A 23387-nucleotide genomic window follows, 5' to 3' on the forward strand; every position below is an offset into this window, starting at 1 on the left:
CACATAGAAACATAAAGCTTCTTTGAAATCAGTGAGAACATTCACAGACTACATGTGTCCAGTGCTTCCAGAAGGCTTGTAGTGTAGTGTAGGTCACTTTAATGATCCACATCCATTATCAGAGACTAGGACTGCACACTTATTCATACAGTACTGTCTCTATATGGCACTTAGCTTCTACAATAGATCAGCTCATTAAAAAAGTGAGCTGGCTTTGATGTTGTCTTTGTTTAAATGAGATTCTAATGTTTAAATGTTCTTTGTGTTTTGGGCTGTTTACTTTAGTAATGTGCGAGTGCCTTCAATGAGACTGGCTCTCACTGAATCTTTTTAGAAAATAAAATGTCCGTACCATGAACTATCACAGATTGAAAGTTGGCACTTAATGTAAAAAATGTTTTAAAAAAATTTAAAAAATCCCTAACCTTGACCCTTTCATCAGATGTTTTCTGATTCATAAAAACAATAATAAAAAATAAGGTTCTTTTCAAAAAAAAAAAAAAAGCTGATTATATGAAATGATTTGGGTGAAGAGTAACGTGTCACACAGTCGTCTGTGTGTGTGTGTGTGTGTGTGTGTGTGTGTGTGTGTGGAGTCAGGCCATGCTCAGCTCACTGAGTCATACCCACATTACACACTAAAAGCAAGTTTGCTTATTTGTTTGAAAAAATAAATACAATTAAAACGTCAGGAACCACATTGTTGCTGGTATTAAATGACTTTGAAGGATAAATAATAATCATCTCAACACTGAGCTCAATAACTATGATGATCATGTGAACTTGTTTGTGCAGCCATGTGCAGACCTAATCCAATCAATGTTATCATTACACACAATTACTGTGTGTGTGTGTGTGTGTGTGTGTGTGTGTGTGTGTGTGTGTGTGTGTGTGTGTGTGTGTGTGTGTGTGTGTGTGTGTGTGTGTGTGTGTGTGTGTGTGTGTGTGTGTGTGGTATCTGACAGCTTCTTATCCAGGGCTTAGAGACCCTAAATGAAATTTTCACAGACACTAGTGGAACTGTTTGTGACCCTTTCTAAAATGTACAGTAAAAAAACTAAATCAACCAGGCTGTGTGTTATACTGCAGTGAATAACACAGCGTGGGGTTTCTCTCACAGTGACAGCCTGCCTCAGCCACAGTGGAATGGTTGGACTGTAAACTTTAGATTCTCTGTTCATCGCTCTTAAGCTTCACTGTCGTAACCCAGTATGGGAGCCAGCCATCTCTCCACCTCCTCCACGCTCATCTCTTTCCTCCTGGCGTAATCCTCCACCTGAAGAACACAAGGAATCAGAATCTTTATCACTGTACTATGTTTTTTATATATATCTTCCTTCACTGAGAGTTTAATATTTATATATTAAACTTTAATTAGGAAAAAGGATTCAATAAGTATAAAATGCTGCCTATATATCTTTAAAAAAATCATCACATATCAGACAGTATGGACACAGATAGGATATATCTCTGAAAGGCCAATATCAGCTGATAATATCGGTTGATCAATATATGGGTCAGGCTCTACACTATAGGTAGTTTTCTTTATCGGTGGCTAAAAATATACACATACCTGCTCTTTGGTGATCTTTCCTACAGCAAAGTAGGAGGCCTGAGGGTTGGAGAAGTAAAGTCCAGACACTGAGGCGGCAGGTAACATGGCCAGAGACTCTGTCAGACAAATACCTGCACACACACACACACACACACACAATGTTACTATACATGCATAATGGTTAGAAAACACACAAATACACAAAAAGATGAGGTGGAAACATGCAGGAAATGAAATAAAACCGTAGTTCCACTGTTTCATTGTCACTATTTTCTGACTAAATTCTTCTGGTGTTTCTAGAAACATTTGGAATCTTTTTCTGAGCCTGTGAGTGGGCAGGCTTATGTAGGTGTTTGATTGACAGCTGAGCCGGCGGGGGGAACACAGACACAATGGCTGTGCTTCATTAGGTCGTGCTGCTTGTTGCACGGCGGTGAACGCGGGGAAGCTCGGTTAAATGGAGCGAGGCGACGAGATGTATAAAGCAGCGGGGAAGATGCTGAACCCTCCATCAGCTGATAAAACAGCAGGAGGTACAAGTGCTGGGTTAAACTTCTATTTCTTTTCAGAGCTTTAAAGTGTTGGGAGTTTCTATTTGGATTCAGCCACTGTAAGCAATGTGAAATATGTGTTGATGTTATTCACACTCATGTTGGCATTCCTGTTATTTTGTTTTAGGCATTAGTTTGTAGCATTTTGTGTGCTGAATGGACACGGAGTAGAAACTATGTCTGACTAACAGACAGTGTGCAGGTCAGGTTACGCCTCATGTTAACTACTGTATGATACAACAGTGACATTTCTGCTTTATGCATATACTGTTAAAATTAAATGGTTTAACTGACTGTATGTCTATATATTTCACCTTTATTAATATGGCACTTTAAACACAACACAGCTGATCCAAAATGGAAAAACAAACACAATAAAGAGAAATCAGAATGATGATAAAAATGACGAATAATAAACGTACATGGCCACACAGAGCACAAACACATGAAATACCTGAGCTGGAACTTTTATTTATTATTTATTTATGTATTCATAGTGTGATTGGCACAGGTGTGGGTGCCAAGAAAATAATGGCAAAAACATTCTTCAATTTAGGTTTATCTTTGTTTAGTTAATAAAAGCACAGGATGAGTGATTAACAGAGCTCATCTATATGCTGAAGCACTTTTTGTAGCTGTGTTTTCTTGGCCAGAACTAGCTGTAGACACATTAACAATGTATCACCTCATAAAGTTCTTATGCTCACACAAATCTTTCTTCAGGTTTACACACACATTAACATTTGGAGTAAGTGTATGAATGAATGAAGTCTAATTTTCATTCTCCTTCTAGCTGTTTTTTGTTTTGTTGTTGCTGAAAACAGCTGTTTGCTGCTGGATGAGAGCAACCGAACCAAACAAGTCCCAACACCACAACTATGAGCTAAAGACAGTAAAAGTCTATATAGAGCTGGTGATAATTCTGTCATCATGATCTACACCTTTCACGTTCCATCCGTTTCATCCGTTAATAGAAACAGATTAATGAAAAGATTACATTTTGAGAGCTGTAAAAGCATCAGATACATATTTCTTTTAACCAGACTTTTGTGTGAGCCTCAGTATACAAAAATGGAAATAAAATGCATCATCTTTTTTGTGTGCAGCTGATACACATTTTACATATGCAAATGTCCAAATTTAACCTGTGTTTATTATACAATTCAAAAATCAGTATTCAAACATGTTTTATTCATCATATTCTATAAAATGTTCATGGATGATAAAATCGTGATCATGAATGTCTTTTTTCCCATAAATAAATAGAATACAGTCTGTTTGCTCTCTGACTGCTTCATTAAGGATGAATCAACCATTTATTAATGACTGATGAACAATTTATGAATGGGAATTGCTGTAAAGACTAATTATGAGTCTGAATATGAACAGTATTTAATAGGGGTGGGGAAAAAATCGATTCATGTACATATCGCGATTTTTTATGGGGTGATTTTAAAAATTGATTTTTCCCCCCAGAATCTTTTTTTATTTTTTTATTTTACAGGCTCTATTTTGGCCAAGAGTTTTATTTTATTACCTAACAGCACTACCTTCTCAGCACCGCTACAAAAATGACCTGACGTTAACTCTGTTGATCACTTGCTCGATTTCATTAGAAGTTGCTAGCAGCTAGTAACCATATAACTTAGCTTTTGGCTTCATAACACAACCTGCCCCCTCCCTTCATAAGCTACTGAAGTGGGGGGGAAGGGGGGGGGGGGTAAAAGCAGGCAACACAAATCTCCTGGACGTTCTGTGAGTCTCCAGCATATTGATAGCCGCTCCTTGACGCCTGCAAATGAGACACAATCTCCTGGAATCTGGAGCAAGAGATGACTGAGCGTGTGTCTGTGTGTGTGTGACTATCAATGCAGCGCGTGCAGCGTCCTGATAGTGTGTGTGCTGCTGCTCATAAGACCAATCACACCTAAATCTTCTAAAGTGTAGGAGCAGTTCACACTGCATACAACTAGAAAGTGTGTGCTGTATCCTGTGCACGTATGCACATGCACAAAATCACACATGGGTTTTCTATGGCCTTTGCGCATCATATCAATGATATAATGTGACTATGTGGATCATTAACCTTGTTGCAGTGTGCTCCCTGGTTATAGTAAGTGAACTATCAGCTTCTACCTGCTCAGATCTCACAGTCAGCAGCAGCAGACGAGGAGAGCAGCAGCTAGTAGCTACGTATGGAAGCCTAATGATGGAAAAAGTAAAACTGGTAACTACAAAAATAAACCATTATTATTATTGATCTTTTATTTATTGATCCAACAGCTCAGGTCGACTGAACAACAGAAAATACCTCTTTATGTGCAGCATACATGTGTATGTTATTTTGTTAAAGCTATCAGACATTACACTACTTCAGAGAGCACTGAGTAGTCAGAGCACTTTACTTATTATTTAAAACATATTGGTTCATCTATTGAACAATTCATTACATTGACACAGACTGACTGCATTGTTTATGGGAATGTCATTCATGGTTCATCATCTCTAGAGTGTATGATTCAACTTTGTTTTTTAAGAAGGAAAAGACAATTGCAATTATTGATTATATCGAATCGCAATACTTGTAGAATCGCAATTATCGATTATAAATATATATAAATATAATTATAATCATGACACAAATCGAATCGACACCTTAGAATCGTGATACAATCGAATCGTGACCAAAGCATATCATCCCACCCCTAGTATTTAAGAGTTAAAGGTGATCAATATTAAAGTCATATTCAATCAAAATCTATATTTGACCCTCACAGATCTGATGTTGAAGAATCATTGCTATGAGAAGCTTAATCCTACATGGAGACACAAGCTTTCATATTCCATCTGGACTACACTGGGATGTGGTCCAACAACACATCCTGAGCCCCCCCCCCCCCCCCCGCCCCCCACTCCCTTCTATGTGCAGCCACTCAGACTGGAATCTGTCGGTGTGGTGATGACAACACTAAATCTAATGCTCTTCACTTGAAACAGTCTGATGAGTTTGGCAGCAGCTCGGCTGAGCCAGCGTCAGTCTAAAAAGGACAATGTGTCACCATCACAGACAGCTTGACTGATAGTTGTGGAGATATAATGACTGAATGATATTCAGCACACACCCTGCCTCCCCACACACACACACACACACAGCTTATTTGTCAGCCATAATACATCCCCCTGTTGCTTATGTTGTCTGAGCCGAGCAGATGCATTTACATTTTCTACATCTGAGAGGTTGGTGCATTCAGACAGAAGCTGCATGGAGTACATTGTGTGCACTGGGATTTGGTTTGGGGGGGGGGGGGGAGTTTACACATCACATGAAAACACAATGTTGTTTTTTGGTGCACCTTTCAGTCAATTTAAGTAAAACAATTGCCTTAATGAATAAAAGCCATAACACTAAATATTACATCAAAGTGAAATCACACCATAGTGAAAATGACAGCTTCCTGCAACATAATCCATTGTAACAGCAGTCTCACTTGTAGTTTATAGATGGGTCAGTAACAAGTAAGGCTTGGCAAGATGAGTAATTCAAAATTATGTTAAAAACTAGTTTTAAAAGCAGCACTGTCAAATGGTGTAACCACAAAAGAATGATACATATTTATTTCTCTCCAGCTAGCCATGTTGAAAGTGATTCGCTGTGTTGATCCTCTCAACATCGTTCAGTTCCAGGAGAGTTTCTACTACATGGGGAAGACTTGTCTGGCATTTGAAATATTGGACAAGAGTCTCCATGAAGGCACGCAGGTGGTCGAGTGGTTAGAGCGCATGCCATATACGCAGCCGACCCCGGTTCAAATCCCGATCGGAGGTCCTTTGCTGCATGTCACACCCACTCTCTCTCCCATGTTTCCTGTCGGCCTGAGAGAGAGATGTGGACCTCAGACCAATCACATAACAGGTATGTGGCTCTGATCATTCTATCAAAGAGCAGTGAAAACATTCAGAACCTTGCAGATTTGTAACTGTGGCATCTTTACTTCTTCTTCTGTCCCTGCAGATGGTGACTGTTGGTGTGATCCAAACAAAGATCACACCACACAACATCCTGATGGTGAACCACCAAGAGACACAGATCAGAGTCAAACTTATTGACTTCAGTTCAGCTGTCAAAGCTGCTGAAGTTGAGCGTGGCGTCACCCTGCAGCCTATTGCATACAGGTGAGTTATAGGTTCACAGATCCAGGTTGAAGGTGACTGTAATTGATATATTTAATGTTAGTGAACTACAACTTGGCTGATGTGATTTTAAATATTCTTTCTCCAGATGAAAACTATGGTGGAGACACTGTGTCAGCCAGAGGATGAGATCCTAGATGATGGGGACCACACTCTGCTATATTTCAGCTGGAAGCAGGACTCCACAAAGCCAGTATGGAGGCTTAAGGTAAGGAAACTTGCTTGAAACTTGAGAACTTGAAACTTACTTAAAGCAGGCTGGATATTGTTCCCCTGATTTAGTAGAAACTACAAAAAAGTACTTCACATACTGTATGTTCCCTGTTGATTTAGACTGAGGATGAACACAAAGGTGTGACTGGCTTCTGCCTCAAGGTCCAGGTTCAGCAGCCTGAATGACCTTGTGATGGTAAGTGGTCCTCAATAAGCAGACACACTGGAGGTAAAGAATCAGATTCATCTGAACCATAATTGACTTTGTTTCCAAATGCAGCTGTATCCAGAGGTGGAGAACATGAAGGAAAAGATGGCATTTGTTGAGCTGCTGTAACAAATGATGAATCTGAATCCTCAAAAGAGAATCTGCCCAAGTGAAGCTCTGAGCCACCGCTTCATCAACATGAGCCAAGAGGCTGAGGATGATGACACCAGCTCTGAGTGAGTGACCATGTGGTTCAGTTCATGCAGTTTGTAGATGAAACATGATGTTAGATACAAACTATAGTAGATAGACGGATTTTAAATTGATTGAAGGATTCATTCACTCATTCCTTTGTTGTCATTCTTCTTCCAGTGAGACCTCACCTGCTATAATGAGACATGAAGAACCAGCAGCAGTGGACACAGTTGCCATCCTGACCACAAAAGATGAAGACGCAAATGTGCAGCTGACAAAGCGACAAACACACCTCAGAGAGATGAACCAGATGTTCACAGCCTCCACTGCTTCCAACGATGCAGCTTTACCAGCACCTCTTCAGACTGACTTGAATCAAACTGATTCTGCTGACAATGGTCTAGAAGCCTCAGCTACAGAGACCAACATACAAGAAGCTGATACTGATGAAGAAAACACGGTCGTGGACTCTGATGGAGACTCAGCTACCAGCTCCAGAGAAAATCAGAGGAAGCCACTGAAAAGAATGAGGAGGTTCTTTGGCAGGCTGTTTAGGGCCATGTGCTGCTGCTGCTCTGCAGCTGCTCATCAATAACTCCATGCTTTCATTCTCTGTGCAATGTGCAAATAAAAAGAAGCTGTTATAGTATCCGCAGCAGTGGTCTTAATGGCAGGAAGCGCAGTGTTTTTAGTAGCTGGAAGTAACAGTAGTATAGGTGTTTTATTAGTAATGACAGTGTACCACAAACATATACATAAACATATATACATCTTGAATACAATTGTAAAAAGTGTATAAAAAGATCCAAGGCTGGATGTTACAGTAGAGGAAACTGGTACTTAAATGTCACTAAATAAAATGACAGAGCTTTACACTTGATGACCATAACACAGAATGTGGCAGACAGCCAATCTGAAGGTATTTTAACATTATTTTCATGCTATGGATGCTCCTACAGTGGGTTCAGAAAGTATTCAGACTGCTTAACTCTTTGTACACTATTGCAGATTTCACTTTAAATGGATATGGATATCATTTTTTGCCAATTTATCTACACTCAATCCATAATGACAAAGTGAACTGACGCTTGTCAACAGGCTTGATAATGAGCTAATCATTAGAATCAGGTGTGTTAGAGTGGGGAGCTACCTAAAGCATGCAGGACAGTATAACTCCAGGAGCAGAGTTGGAGACCACTGTTATATGAACTACCATTCAGGCTCACATTCACACCTACAGGCCATTTTACAGTGATAAATTAACCTAAGCTGCATGCTTTTGGTCTGTGGGAGGAAGCCGGAGTACCCAGATAAAACCCACGCAGGCACAAGGAGAACATGCAAACTCACACAGAAGGGCTGACAGGTTTGTACCCAGAAGCATCTTGCTGTGAGGTGACAGTGCTAATCACTGCACCACAATGTATAGGTCTGCTCCTTGAATATTTACAGTCCAATCTGCTACATGATTACTTTAATCTAAAAGACAGATGCTTTCAACTTCAAGACATGTTTATCTCTTTTTCTTTCTTCTTTTTTTTTTGCATGATCCCAGATGAGTGATACACAACACACATGCCTCTAGGTTCAGAATCAAGTCACATATGTTCTGGAAAATTTAAATTAACTCATTAATTCAAGTGACGTATGCAGGAAATAATGTGGACTCCTGTGACCAGCAACTTAATGACATGACAGAGAAAAGACATGATGTATTTGTTGGTATTCTCACCAGTTTTCTGCTTTATATCAGCCAGGTTCCACATGGTGATCTTCTCAGTGTGATCAGGTTGGCTTGGGTAGCCAGCAGCAGGTCTGATGCCTTGGTATCGTATCCTGTGAAGGTCTGAGGCCTGCAGTGTCTCGTCAGCGCTGTAACCCCACAGCTCCTTCCGCACACGAGAGTGGAGCTCTTCAGCAAATGCCTGGAGGGGGCAGGAGTGAGTTCATGATGAGAGCTGCTGAGAGTGCTGCAGAGCAATAACCTCTGCAAGCACTGTTGTACTCATGTTGTTCTTTGTTTGGGACTAACTCCTCCACAGTGAGCCAGCAGCATTACTTTCATTACTGTAAATATTCATCATGTAAATACATCAACACACTGCAGTATCATGATATCACAGAGGTCAGGTTTTCCTCTCTGTAATCATTCCTCCTGTTCATACTGAATATTAACAGATCTCCTTCTAATGTGCTTTCAATGGAAGTGATGGAGGATTAAATCCAGTCTGTCCACGCACTCATTTCAAAGTAGATGTGAAGCTTATAGATATAGTAACAAAAAGACTTTGCTAAAAACACTGTAAAACTGAAACATAGAAGATGAAGATTTGACTCATTTGGACACTGAAGCTTCATATTAGCTTCACATCAACTTTTAAATCCATGTTTACACAGAAGGAGGACTGTGGATTTAGTCCTCCATCACTTCCATTGTAAGTACATTATGAAGGGATCTTCTAATGGTCAGTATGAACAGGAGGAATTATAACAGCTGACTGTTGTTATTATCATTAATGCTATGTTGACACACCTCTATTGCCCATACTGTACCTCAGCCAGCCGGTCAGCCAGAGCTTTGACCATGATGCTGTTGTAGTCGTCTCCCTTTGACTGGAACTGCTGACTCAGCTCCTCAGCGCCAAACACGCCCACAGCAAACATACCGATGTAGTCTGCCACACCGCTGTCTATGGGAGCCACGAAGTCAGACATACACAGGTAGGGCTCTGAACTGGAGCTATCCTTCTCCACCTGCAGTGCAAACACACGCACACACACACACACACACAATATTACAGTAAACTATGTTTTAATAAAATGTTCTGTGATTTTCTGTATCCTCACTGTGTCCCTTACCTGTTGCCGTAAGCCGTGGAATGTGGCAATCGGCTTGGTGTCTCTGTGCACCTTCACGTCATCTTTGTACACCTTGATGTCATCGCCGTCGCTTTGCGCACGCCAGAACCCCACCAGACCCCGCCCCTTCAGACTGGAGCTGTCAATCATTCTGTTGAGCAGCCGCTGGGCGTCATCGAAAACTCGCCGTGCCTCCAAACCTGCAGGGAATTTTTTTTTAAATCACACGAGTCCATTCCACAAGTCGTTCTACTGTGTTTGACAGTTTGACAGAGTGTGAACTCGTACCGACTGTCTTGTCTTTGAAGATCTTGGGGTAACCTCTGTTGGGGTATTTTCCTCTCAGCTGCCACACGTCAAAGAAAGGCTTCCAGTCGATGAAGTCCACCAGGCTGTTCAGGTCGTAACACTCAAACACACGGCTGCCCAAGAACTGAGGATGCACTGAAACACACAGTCACAGTAAAACTTCTATGATATTGGACACTCAGTGTGCCGCATCATCTCACCATCAGTGTGACAGATGATACATACCTGGACGGGGCAGAGAGAGCCAGTCTATATGTAAAGCCTTCTCTCTGGCCTGGGACAGAGACAGATAACGACGATCCTGATGGCAAACCAGAGACATGCAAGATGAATGATATATAAGATATGATATACTAAGTATGCTTTACATTAAAATGGATATGCAAACATGTGCAAACCAAATTGTAAAAACTTAAAGACCTTCTAGTCATTGATATCATTAATACAGTTTTACAGATTTAGATGAGTAGGATGGGAAGAGAGGAGATACACATGTTCAGATGTGTGTGATCCACATAGCAATGACAGGAAAATGTGTTTATTATGTTTTCCTGCAGGAGCCAAAAGCTCTGTTTCAAGTAGTGACCATTGTAGAAATGTGTGTTACCGATTATCGGCCAAACCGGATTTGTTTCACAAGATACCAACATAATTAACGGGGTGACTTAAAGTCGTTGACTCAACTTTCACAATAAGAGCACTGTAGTCCCTCCCCTATCAGCTATCAGTGTCATCTTCAAAGTGTACTGCCTGCTGTCCATTCAGTTTGTAATACATCATTACATTTGTTCTGTTTTGGAAGCTAATTATATAATGCACTTTGTCCATATGTGTTATGGAAACATTCCATAACACATATGTTCATTTAAAGGCAGCCTTGTGTGGGTTCGTATTGCTGTAAGTATTGGGACAAAAATGTTAACATGTACTGCAACTGAATATCGGTGTGACAATAAAACTGATTCTCAATCTGAAGTGAAACTGTCACTGGAAGAGTAGATGAGCAGGTGGAGGAGTTCAATGACTCACTGCTCTTAACTTTACCATTTAACTTGTTCCTCTTCTGATGCCTCTGTTACCACTCTTCATAGCTCTAGTACACAATAAAATGTCTATATTTATACTGTCTTTAGAAGATACTCAGTGCATTATTGTTGTGTTAATGTCATTATTACTTTGAAAAAACATCAAATCCAAACACTTTGACAAAAAGATAATTAAAATATAATTAAAATATTATATATAATAAGCACTGAATAAGTATACTAACATCACATCTATTTCACACTCCAATACATACATGTTACATTAGTGTTTTAAAGAGAGTAGAGCAATGGTGGAACTGACGATCAATAAAAGCAATTATAAGTAATATCAAAAGGAATAATCAATTATTTAATGATGATTATGATGTTAAAGGATGTTCATGTGTTGATTTTCTATATTTTCCTAATAGTCAATTAATTTAATATGCAGATCCAAACCAACAATGACTTGATGTGTTAACAAGTATTGCGTGTGTATCAAAGCTCTATTTATCTTATGGGTCTTAAAGTTGAAGTATGTAACTCTGACACCAAGTGTTTAGAAATGGTACTGCGGCCCACGTTCAAAACACTGGAGAGAGCTGTTACTCCTCGCCCCCTCCCTGCCAGAGTCTACTTCATGCGGGTTGCCAGTTGATGGACGTGATCCTGCATATCCTCCTCCGTATCAGCGGGTGCAGCTGAGTGCTGTATGACGCTGTAACCGTCTCCATGTTTCAAAGGCATCTCATATACATACCCTTGTTTTGTTTCTCAAATTGTCACGATGTATTTGAGACATAATGAGGTTTTTTTTGGTTTTGTAACATCAGACATTATCTGCAGTGTTCCTAGCTGCAGCTCAGTGGCACCTGGCAACCTGGCTGCTGAAACACTACTGGCTTGGTGATTGGTAGATAGGTGGTGGGTGGAGCATCAGGCCAAAACACAGAATGACAACATAAACATTACTTGAGGGCAACTGAGCTTTTCAAATGTGAATATTCTGGCTGGACTACTACTGTCAGTGATATCAATGTTTGAAATTAACTTGATTCCTTAATGTCTGATGATATTTAGGGCAATTTTATGATTACTTGGAATATATTTTTTACATACAGCTACTTTAAATGGGATTTGTTGACAATAATATGAACACAGAATAACACCAAATGAATTAAGTAGGTTGTGTTTTTTTTAACTCTTCCTCTTCCAGCAGCTTCCATGTGCTGCAGCTTTAATGACAACTATAAAGTCATGCAGAGGGGATTTTTTTTATACTAAAGGGAATTGAACTTGTTATATGATCCACCCTACAAACTAAATACCAAACATAAGCAGCTTTGTAACTGCAGACATTTTCAAACGTTATATTTCCCCTCCTGCAGCTGTGCACAGAGGCTTTTCAGCAGCTGCTCGTACCTTCAGGGAGTCGTAGTGGTCCTGCCTGATGTCCTCATACTCCTCTTTCAGGTCTTCAAAGTACTCCTCCTTCACATTCTCATCCAGGAGCTGGGAGCACTGGGACAGGTGGGACATACACACAGTCAGGTTTTGATTAATCCAACCAGATCAACACCAAAACACTTTTCAATCTGTAGTAACATAAACTTATATAAACACTTCATTTATCTTTTCTTGGCTTGGTTACAATTACTGGTGGAAAAATGGAAGTTAAAACCACAGTTGCTCTGACTGTCATAGTGTTTGTAATAAATCTAGAGGATCATCTCTCAAGCAGATCATACTGTCGGTTCACTTTGTTTCTTTGTTAGTTACAGTCATATATTCACTTTTAAATACATGTTTACACAGAGGGAGGACTGTGGGTTTAGTCCTCCATCACTTCCATTGTAAGTACATTATGAAGGGATCTTCTAATGGTCAGTAGTTTAGTTTATTTCAGTCATTCAATTCAACTTCACATGTTTAAGTAAATAATCATGTGTCCTTGTTTTCACCATCTCCTTTAGAAATAGTGACAAACAAAAAGGAAAAAAATTCAATTCAATAAAATAATAAAATAAAATAAAATAAAATAAAACAAAATAAAATAAATGAATAAAGAAAGCAGTTTCTGATCAAAAAGGTGTAGGATCAAGCATTTTTACATTAGTCATTAGCTATATACATAATGCAGCTATATAATAATGCTCTGGGCCTTTTCTGTTCATCCACATTTATGTATATGGGACAAATCAAAGAAAGGCCATTTAATGTATTGCAAACTACTATAACACCATCACAGCCAGCACCATTTCAACTCATTTCATCTGATTTACAGAGTGGTTCAGGTAGAGGTAAAGTAGATGTTCTTACCACCACCACGCTTCTGGAGGCATCCAGAACATGGATAACAGGGCAAGTGTAGCGTGGGGCGATCTTCACTGCTGTGTGTGTTCTATAAAACACAAACACACACATAGTAACTTAAAGGAACACTCCAGCATATCACTTCCATATATCAATTACATATGATGAACATATTTCTTCAGTATAGTATTCTATAGTATAGTATATAGTATAGTGTAGTATAGTATAGTGTAGTGTAGTGTAGTATAGTATAGTATAGTATAGTATAGTATAGTATAGTATAGTATAGTATAGTACAGTTGATTTTGACAACAAGCACTATTCTGTGTGTGTGTGTGTGTGTGTGTGTATGTATTACTTTGATGTGGTGGCTCCTCCAATCAGCAGTGGCTTGGTCATTCCCAATCTCTCCATCTCTTTGGCCACATAGATCATCTCCTCCAGAGAGGGGGTGATGAGACCAGACAAACCAATGATATCTGCAGCACATAAACAGTGACATCATCAACTTTCTATAAGACATGTGGTCTAAACTGGGTCATAAAATGTGTCAGTGACTCCAGGATTAATCTTTTAACAATAGGTGTGTCCAATCAAATAGAATAAATGCTGCATGCTAAAAACTGCTGAGCTTTGCAGGATACAGTGTATGTAATATAATGGTAGCCACAGTAATGACAGTAATAGAGCAAACTTTCCATATGTAATCTATGTATTGTGTTCTTTATTGGTGTAATAATGTGGCAAACAAGGATGGACATGGAGACATGGTGACCTCACACACATTAAAAACAACAGACAGAGAATAGACATAACATAAGACAGTTTACTGAAAGCAAATGTAAGACCTACCTTTTTAATCTGGCTTTCAATTAAACTTTATTTGATTTATTCACCTCAGTCACCTCAGCTGTTATTCTATTTTATTTCCTGATTGTTTTCCCTTTCATAACCCAACTTTATATCATCACATTTCCTCTTAGTCATTTTATTATTTTATTTTCTTCTTATCTGTTCTCCTTTTAATACCCCTCCTCACATTTCTGATTTCAATCAATTTATTTTAAAGTGATTCTATTTTATTATTTATTATTTATTTATTATATTTTAGTTTTTATTGAGTAATTATTCATTTCTTCTTTTTGTCTTGTTTGATTTTGGAACAAAGTAAAGCACTTTGTGTTACATTATTATGTATGAAAAGAGCTATACAAATAAAGTCTGACTGACTGATTCACTGACTGAAATTAGATGGTGTAGAGTAGGATGTTACAAGTTTGGTGTGGTAGATTTTGTGTGTGTGTGTGTGTGTGTGTGTGTGTGTGTGTGTGTGTGTGTGTGTGTGTGTATGGTGGTATATAATAATAATAATAATAACAATGAGTATGGTGATGGCAACTATATGTTGAGCAACAATGTCATAGTAATAATAATGAAATACATATAATTGTGTATATAACAGACAGTACAATAATACTAATATTGTTAACCATTAGTGAGTAGTATTATGTTCATATTGCAAAGTTGGGGAGAGGTCCCACCAGACCCCCTTCTATATGTAATCTAAACTGTGCTATAGTACCTGCTTTCTCTTTGATGGCCTCTCTAAGGATCTTTTCACAGGGAACCATCACACCCAGGTCGATCACTCTGAAAAACAACAAACATCCTCAACTCAACCAAAAATACTGAGAAAACATCAAACTGCTGCTAGTGTTCTATGTATTTCAGTATCCTTCACATTAAGAGCACTGTGTAGCAATAATATCATTTTCAACCCCAAACGTTACACAATGTAAGAATAAGTACTAATAGGTAAGTATCTAACACACACACCCATGCACACAAACAAACAAACACACACACACACACACACACACATTAGTGGTATCTATCAGCAGTAATAGTGTTGGAATGGTGCCCAGGTCCTGGCAACAGATCAATACTGCCACTTATCTTCCATAATGTGTCACGGTGCTCTGCAGGGGATCAAAAAGGCGATCTAAGGTGAACCGGTTAATTCTCTGAACCAGTGTCCGTGCCACTCAGCCTAACATTTACCCTCAATCACAGGCCAGAAGCTGATGACGTGCTGGCAGTGTCTCACAGTGGAAAGTTGGGGAGTGTGCACAGAAGCTCCTACTATGCAATCATACTGAGAGTCTGATTTCTGACTGCTGGCTTTACAGCAGAGTCATCGTGAGTGTTAAGGCTGTTTTTGACTAATCCTAACTTACAGTAAATACAGTCTAGTGAAACCAGTATTGCAGTAAAGCAGAACTGTTCTTATTGTGGAATACTGATCAATTAAAAACTAATTTTACCTGAAGTTGTTGCAACCCAGCACCACACCTACGATGTTCTTGCCAATATCGTGGACATCTCCTTTCACTGTAGCCAGAACTATGGTGCCCTGGTAGGGATCCTGCACGTAAAGGAAAAAACACATTAGAAAGGCTGGAATTGGCTTTTTTTTCCTGTTTTTTTTTTTTTTTTTTTTTTTTTTTTTACATTTGTGGATATTTTAGTTTGTTTTAATGTTGATCTCTGGGCTACAAAGTGCACATTTAGGAAAGCAGGAAAAGCTCTTCTCAAACAGCCTAATGTTAGATTTGATACAGATGTGACACTTTGCAACACTCTAATCTTTGTTCAACACAGATCTATACTATGACAAAACATTACATTTCATGTATGACATATTGAGTTGAGACTGACCACTTCCTCAGTTGACCCTGATAATGCCATCATCTCCTCCCTCTCCTTCTCCATGAAAGGAATCAAGTGACCCACTGCCTTCTTCATAACACGAGCTGATTTGATCACCTGCAAACACACAAAGACCTAAGTATTATTACTGTTTCACAATGCTGAAATACACCAGTGACTATAGAAATGTATCATCCAAATCTAAAGGAACAAAACAATGGCAGAGAGAAATATACTAAAAATTGTTCTTGGAATCAAAGGCATTTTAAAAAGTGCAGTATGCTGTATGCCATCACTGACTTTTTAAATATTATATACATATGTATGGGATTTCAGCTTAATGGTACTGCTACCGGCACCGAGGCATGAAAAAATGTATATATTCTTCTCTTTATATATTATATTCTTCTTGCATATATGAAAAGGAGAATATCAGCAGTTATAGAGCAACTTGCAGATTGGCTTTCTTAATCGATTTATTTATTTACCTTTTTTTTTTTTTTTTTACCTCAAAAGACCATTGAGGAGGAATCCTCATTTAAGATGCAAAACAATATAAGGTAGGTAAGTAGAAGAGAATAAAATGATGAATAAATGTAAGTAAACTGATAACATTACGGTGAAGCTGAAAACATTTGCAATCAATTAAAACAAGGTCTGAGACCAGGCTTTTAAACAGCTGTAATAATTTCTACAGTTTATGTAAGTGTTAGGGAATGTTCCATATTTAGTAAAGGCAGTGCTATCATACTCTCCTTGAGACAGTGAAGGTAACTGTTTGTGGTGTTTTGGGGAAAGTAGGACTCACTTTGATAACAGTGGTACAGCATTACTGTGGTAACTAAGGTCAGAGGATATGACTGTCTGACTCCCTAAACACACAGATGGGTCACTGTGTTTCCTTCTTAGTAGAATAATCTCATATGCTGTAGATGAGTATGATCATGTATGGACATAGAGTATTCTTGGTAATAGCTGTGAAGGTTTAAAGACTATCCACAGAGGACAGTTTCCTCAGAATTAAGGTGGCATCATGCATCAGGTGTATTAATAATACTCGTCAGTGTAAGTAATGTATGATTTATCTAGTTAAATGAGACATAAAGACAGATAATCAGACAGTGTTTTAAGCAGCACCCTAAAAAGCACTTTTTTCCGCCAACATTTGGTCATCAGGACACATAAGTAAGCCTGTCTGTGTGTGACTGCTGCAGTACACTGTGTGGTAGTAGTATGTAGCAGGTACTAGTGAGTCAACAGCTGTTTTGCATTTTACCATTTTTCATCATCTTGAATAATTGTGTTTGTGTAGGTCACACAGACTCCAACCTGTCAGGACACTGAGTCTATTTCCTAACAGCTAGTTTTTATACCTGGCAGCGTTTTGTGGAGGTGTGAATGAGAGCCAATAGGAATTTAATGAGGGTGCCAACTTCATCTCGCCATGTATTCACATCTTGTGATGAAACTGATGAGAACATTTATTAGAGGATGTGAGCACACCTCACACTCATGATGGAAATCCATTAAAGCAAAATCAATTTTAGGATCCATCAGTGATGCAGCCTGTGAGGGAACAAAACACACTTCCTCTTTCATCATATCATTCAACTTTTCAGCTCAGCTCTATTCTGCAGGAGTGACAGCTGTCTCTCTGTGGACCAGCTGACTATATCACTGTGCTTCATCTGTGCTGCCATGTCTGAATAAAGCTGTAACCAACATTTACATAGAGGACCCCTCTGTCTGAGGGACAAAAAGCATCACTTTAACAGACAGAGACAGAAATCTTAAAGGGGTTTTATAACTCTTGGTATGTAGTAACACTCTGGCCATCATGCAGTAACTGACCAGATGAAGGAAAGAAAAGAAAAGAAAAAAGTAGAAGAGTACATTAAATACAATAGAGTCCTGTTGTCCTGGGGTCAATTTTGATGCGGGGGGTATAGCTTCATTTAAATAAGGCCTATTGACCATAATTCAACATGTGTAAAACCTGTGGTAATAAGTTGGAATGAAGATTGGAAAAAAAGTTCTAACACAGTACTGGTTGATCATTTATACCTTATGTTTTATAAACAGTCAAACTTCACCAGGTCATTTTGAACCAGAAGGACAACAGTTGCACAGTTAACAGTAAGATAACAGGAGGGTTACTAAACTTTTCAAATTAAAACCCCTGCCTACCTCCGTCTCCCCCTCCCACACAAAAAACAGTTGAATCTAACTTGATTGTCCCTCCCAGCTTCCTTACAGAGTAGATAGCAGTGAAGCCAACAAAAACACCTATTACTACTATAGTGTATCATAACATATCAGGTATGGAATTAATCTGCAGATGTTCCATTTCAAGATGAGACCAAACTTCCCTATGGATGTCAGTTTTTGAGGCATGAGAAAGGCAAAAATGTGACCTAGATCAGTGTAGTTAGGCCTTGTTTTGGCCTTTCTGACTGCCAGAAATGACTTTTGCTGCAGTTGTTGATCACTTGCAGCCCTTACCAGCTGGAGTGAGGAGACAGCTGTGAATCACTGCAACCATGTGAGCTCCTAAAACATACACTCATAAATATGCACAAAAGTATTGGGCTGATGGGTCCAGTAGTATACACACACATACACCCAAATGCATGATCCCCTCCAGGCTAATACCTGAGAGATAACAAATCAACCTCTAACCAGATCAGATCAGGATACAGTCCATGTGTCACTGGGCTGTGATGACACAGATAAACACATCAGAGCAGTGAGAGCTGAGCGCCTCAGAGTTTCATCCTACCTGTGGTAAGAACATCTTCCCAGCACCAAAGAGATCTCCCACCACCTTCATGCCGTTCATCAGGGGGCCCTCGATGATGTGAAGGGGTCGGGTGTAGCGGTCCACCTGGGTCCGACACTCCTCCACGTCCTCCACCACATACTTCTCTATTCCCTGATGATAAAAAGATGGAGCGTTACAAAGGGAAACAAGAGGAGTGAATGAAAATAGAGTATTGATGAGCCGTTACTGCTGTATGTTGTACAGAGAAATGAAAAATAAAAGCAGGCAGGTTCACTGGTGGTGTTGATTCAGTGTGTTGATCACAAGTATTTCACACACTAGTTACTGTGATGTTTCAGTATTTACACACCAAACTGACCCGAGTGACTGACATGTTGAAGCAGCTTTTATTGAGCTGTGGCTGATACACACTGTATGAGCACACATTTGTTGTTTTTCCACTGGATGGAACAGAGGATGATGCTTTGTTTGACTCTGGGACTGACACACAGTCTGAGGACAGTGAGCTTGGTGAGACTTAATGTGACTGATGAAGAGTTTCTGGGACTCAGTAAGCACACAGCTACACTCTGTATCAAATATGTAAAGTTAATGTGTTCTTTTAAAAGGTTTGCGATGGTCAAGTGAACTAAAGAGTGAATGAGGAGAGTGAGCAGTGCTGGCGAGAACAAAGCTGTGAATCAGATAAATAAAATATTATTTTATTGTTTGAAGGCGGTAACGTTCTAAAGCACAAATAAACACACCCACACCTCCACACAACCCTGCGGGAAGGTGCAGCAGTGCCAAATTTAGTAAGAATGCAGAGCTTCATCCTGTCTGCTCTGTGTGTGTGTGTGTGTGTGTGTGTGTGTGTGTGTGTGTGTGTGTGTGTGTGTGTGTGTGTGGCTCAGCTCAGCCCAGACCTCAGTCAACACATATAAACAGACCTGCTACTCTTTATGCATCCAAGACACAGAGAGAAGAGGAGAGAGACAGAGACAGAGATGCAATCTGGTTGCTACACTATGATTCCTGACCTCACACCTGCACGCTGTTATTGGCTGGAGGCTACACATTCACTGACCATAGGTTAACGTCCAGAAACATCCCAAACACAGCAAAATAACAAGAAAATAAGAAATAACACGCAGAGAGCAGAGTCTCTGTCACCATCACACACTTCTAGTAGGTCATAAATGATGATTTGAGGGAAATTACTTTTGTAGTATATTCTGAGTATATACATTGCATTTTTTTGGAAAATCCCGTATATTACACCTTAACTGATCTTGACCATTTATAGGGCACTCATTGAAATACTATAAATTCTATAAAATTCAACCCAGAGAGGTATTGGGGAGTAGTACATGACGAAATTTAAAATTTTTATGTTCCAAATTAAGGTCAGTGAAGTTACCATATATGGTTCCTCACCAGTCTAGGGTAAAACATTTACCAAAAAGTCTATATATAAAAAATCCACATGGTTCTTAAATCTCACAGAGAGGCCTGGTGAGGCTAATTTGGATGTTTATGGGATTTACCAAATGTAGTCATTCACCCAATAAAGGGTTAAAAAAAAATATATAATATTAATATAAATTATAAATATAAATATAAAAATAACATGTTTTTTCACTTGAGCAATAAAAGTATGATTTTGCTGAGTAATAAAGAGCAAACACATCATTCTGCAGTCATTATTCTCAAGTTAGACAAAGGTGTAGAATGCTCCATGAAGCTTTAATGCTTTAACATGTCTCTGCAGGTTTATGTGTTCCAGACAAAGAGAGCAGAGCTTCACCACTGTGTTTGTTTACTCATTAACGTGAGCTGATCGGCCTTAAACTAATTCTGCCTCCTGCTTCTGAGTACACTAGTCAAATATCAGAAGGATTCAGTTCAGGGCTGAAGAAAGTCAGACATTTCAGAGACTGTTAATGTGTATCAATGTGTAATATTTTTCATATTTTCTTCAAATTAATGTGTGACATGCATTTCTGGATAAAATAGAAACACGTGAGACTACATCCACAGTAAGTAGGCCACATGCAAAACACTGTTTATATGATTACTGCATCTCATCTGATCTATTCATCAGATGTCTCACCTTGACGAGAGCATACTCCAGCCTCTCCTCCACGTTTCCTTCCCTCCATTCGTCTGTCTGAACCACCTTCTTCCCTCCTTTCATGTTGTTCTGTTAACAGTGGAAACAATGTTAAAGACCGTGTAAAGTGAATTCAGACATTTTCTTCTAAACACATTAAATATGTCATAAATGTATTTATGAAAAATGTGTAAAAAGCATTTCAATCATTTAGATTTGAATTGTGGAGCTAGGCTTCACAAACTGTGTTTCAACATTTCTGTGTTCAGGATTTAGTGGGTGGGTCTGAAAAATTATGATTAGCATAAACCCGCCCCTGCTGCTGTAGAGGTATAAATACATTCAGCACACACTACTACTACAGTTAGCCAGTTAGCTGAGTTAGCCGCCGAATTAGCCGCCGAGCTAGCATCAGAAAGCTCTCAGACGTAGCGTCCATGTTTCTGGTAGAAGTGGTGACTTTGATTGACAGGTGACACTTGGTAGGGGGCGGGGTTTCAGCAGACTTGGCGGGCACTCCCACAGCGTTTGGGAGCAGAGAAAGAGGCTGATTTTTACACAACTTTGAAGCCTAATTTCATATATTTGGTGATTTATTTAATCATTCAAATTTGGCAGGGTGGTTAACAACACACTTTTCTGTGGTATGTCAAACTCAGAACACATATTTATTCTTACTTTACACTGACTTTAACCAAACTATAGCAACTACAGCTTGCTATACTGCATTTTATGTGTGTGTGTGTGTGTGTGTGTGTGTGTGTATACCTGTGCGTAGGTCAGTAGTTTATCAGTAGCTTCAGTGTCTCTGTTCCAGATCAGGTTTTCACACAGTAACAGCAGGTCTTTATCGATGTCATCGTACACCGGCAGGTTCCCAGCGTTCACTATGCCCATATCCATCCCATCCTGAGAGAGTGACACTGTTAGCATCCACACACAGGCTGCCTACTTCTAAAGGCTGATTTATACTTCTGCGTCAGAGTGACACCGTTGCTATGCCGTCGGAGTGACGCCGTCGTTGTCCTTTCGAAGTTCTGCGTTGAGGGAACGTGTTGCTTGGGGGTGTGTCTGTATGTGTATGTGTATGTGTGTGTGTGTGGTTTCAGAGGAGTCTCTATCTGTATCCGTTTATCTTCTGGTCACAGTAGCATGTAGCATTGCGCTATGTGCTCTAATAACAGAAAACACCTTTTGTTCATTATTAATAAATAAAGCAACTGCCGGAGGAACTGACGCTTTGACCGGACCAATCATAGTCCTTGCAGTCCGCCTTGCCGGCCGTGACGTGTAGTTTGGAGGTGCACGTCAGGCTACGGCGTAGGACGACGCAGAGAGCTCTGCGTAGGTACGCCGTCGTTCCGACGCAGAAGTATAAATCAGCCTTAACGCCTTGCATTCATAAAAAAATCAGTATGATTTATTATGACTATTGCATTCATTTCAAAGCTCTTGTCATCATTCCTTTAAAATCAATAGGGATTATTAGCAACATCTGACCTCCATATAAAGTGATTCAGATCATCTGGATAAACTGATGCTTTGTTTCCAGCCTGTGTGACTGTTCTGTATAATATTAGCAGTGATGAGAGTGAAGCCTGTGGATGGAACAGTGTGTTTACCTTGATAGCGTGATAGAGGAAAGCTCCGTGCATGGCTTCTCTTATAGCCTCCATTCCTCTGAAGGAGAAGGACAGGTTGGACAGACCTCCACTCACCCTGGCTCTTGGTAATGTCTCCTACACACACACACACACACACACACACACACACACACACACACACCCACACACCCACACACACACACACACACACACCATGTATTATGGAATGATTCAAAATCATTCACACAAAAACAATATGTCATACTAAAATGTTTCTGATAAGAATGAAAATGATGCTTTCCCATTACTCAAATCATAATATGGATGGTTATGGACAGCCGTGACTAATACTTGATCTATCTTACCATAGATTAAATGTTTAATGTATGTATATTACTTTTAATAATCTACCACTTGTTCTGTTGTTTTTTCCTAGTTTCTTATTATATAATTTTATATTACACTACATATACACTATTTTTATTTCTGATTCTCTGGGATGGTGAGGTGGGTGAATGGGGGGAATTATAAAAATGGATTGTATTATGGACTGTATTATAAACTTGTTATGTTGTTGGAAAAAAGGAAAATAATGTTTAAAAAAAAAAGAGATAATTATGATTTTTAGAGCATTACATTTTATTTTGCTCAGTTAATATAGGTTAATATGCAGTAATGAGCTCATGAGAGTTCCTGTTATAATTGGCATCCAGTCATTTGTGCATATACTGAAGCAAGCAAAGCCAGGAATTTCTTTGCCCTGAATCCTGCCTGTCAGGTA

General features: G+C 39.3%; 1 protein-coding gene across 1 annotated transcript in view; it reads right to left on the reverse strand.

Annotated features, from left to right (window-relative positions):
- Positions 1-1143: 1143 nt before the first annotated feature.
- The window catches only part of mtr (5-methyltetrahydrofolate-homocysteine methyltransferase), a 34968-nt gene continuing 12724 nt past the window's right edge, over positions 1144-23387 (reverse strand). Inside the window, exons 17-33 of the mRNA XM_053341816.1 lie at positions 22625-22741; positions 21771-21911; positions 21003-21092; positions 18908-19060; positions 16138-16245; positions 15744-15844; positions 15002-15069; positions 13778-13898; positions 13426-13507; positions 12529-12627; positions 10307-10382; positions 10061-10216; positions 9773-9972; positions 9467-9667; positions 8646-8838; positions 1574-1686; positions 1144-1276 (exon numbers count right to left, since the gene is read on the reverse strand). Of these exons, the coding sequence (XP_053197791.1) occupies positions 1187-1276; positions 1574-1686; positions 8646-8838; positions 9467-9667; positions 9773-9972; positions 10061-10216; positions 10307-10382; positions 12529-12627; positions 13426-13507; positions 13778-13898; positions 15002-15069; positions 15744-15844; positions 16138-16245; positions 18908-19060; positions 21003-21092; positions 21771-21911; positions 22625-22741 (2109 nt within the window). The 3' untranslated portion in view covers positions 1144-1186. The remainder of the gene's footprint in view (positions 1277-1573; positions 1687-8645; positions 8839-9466; positions 9668-9772; positions 9973-10060; positions 10217-10306; positions 10383-12528; positions 12628-13425; positions 13508-13777; positions 13899-15001; positions 15070-15743; positions 15845-16137; positions 16246-18907; positions 19061-21002; positions 21093-21770; positions 21912-22624; positions 22742-23387) is intronic.

The sequence above is a fragment of the Scomber japonicus genome, chromosome 20, assembly GCF_027409825.1.
Source record: "Scomber japonicus isolate fScoJap1 chromosome 20, fScoJap1.pri, whole genome shotgun sequence".
Lineage (NCBI taxonomy): Eukaryota > Metazoa > Chordata > Actinopteri > Scombriformes > Scombridae > Scomber > Scomber japonicus.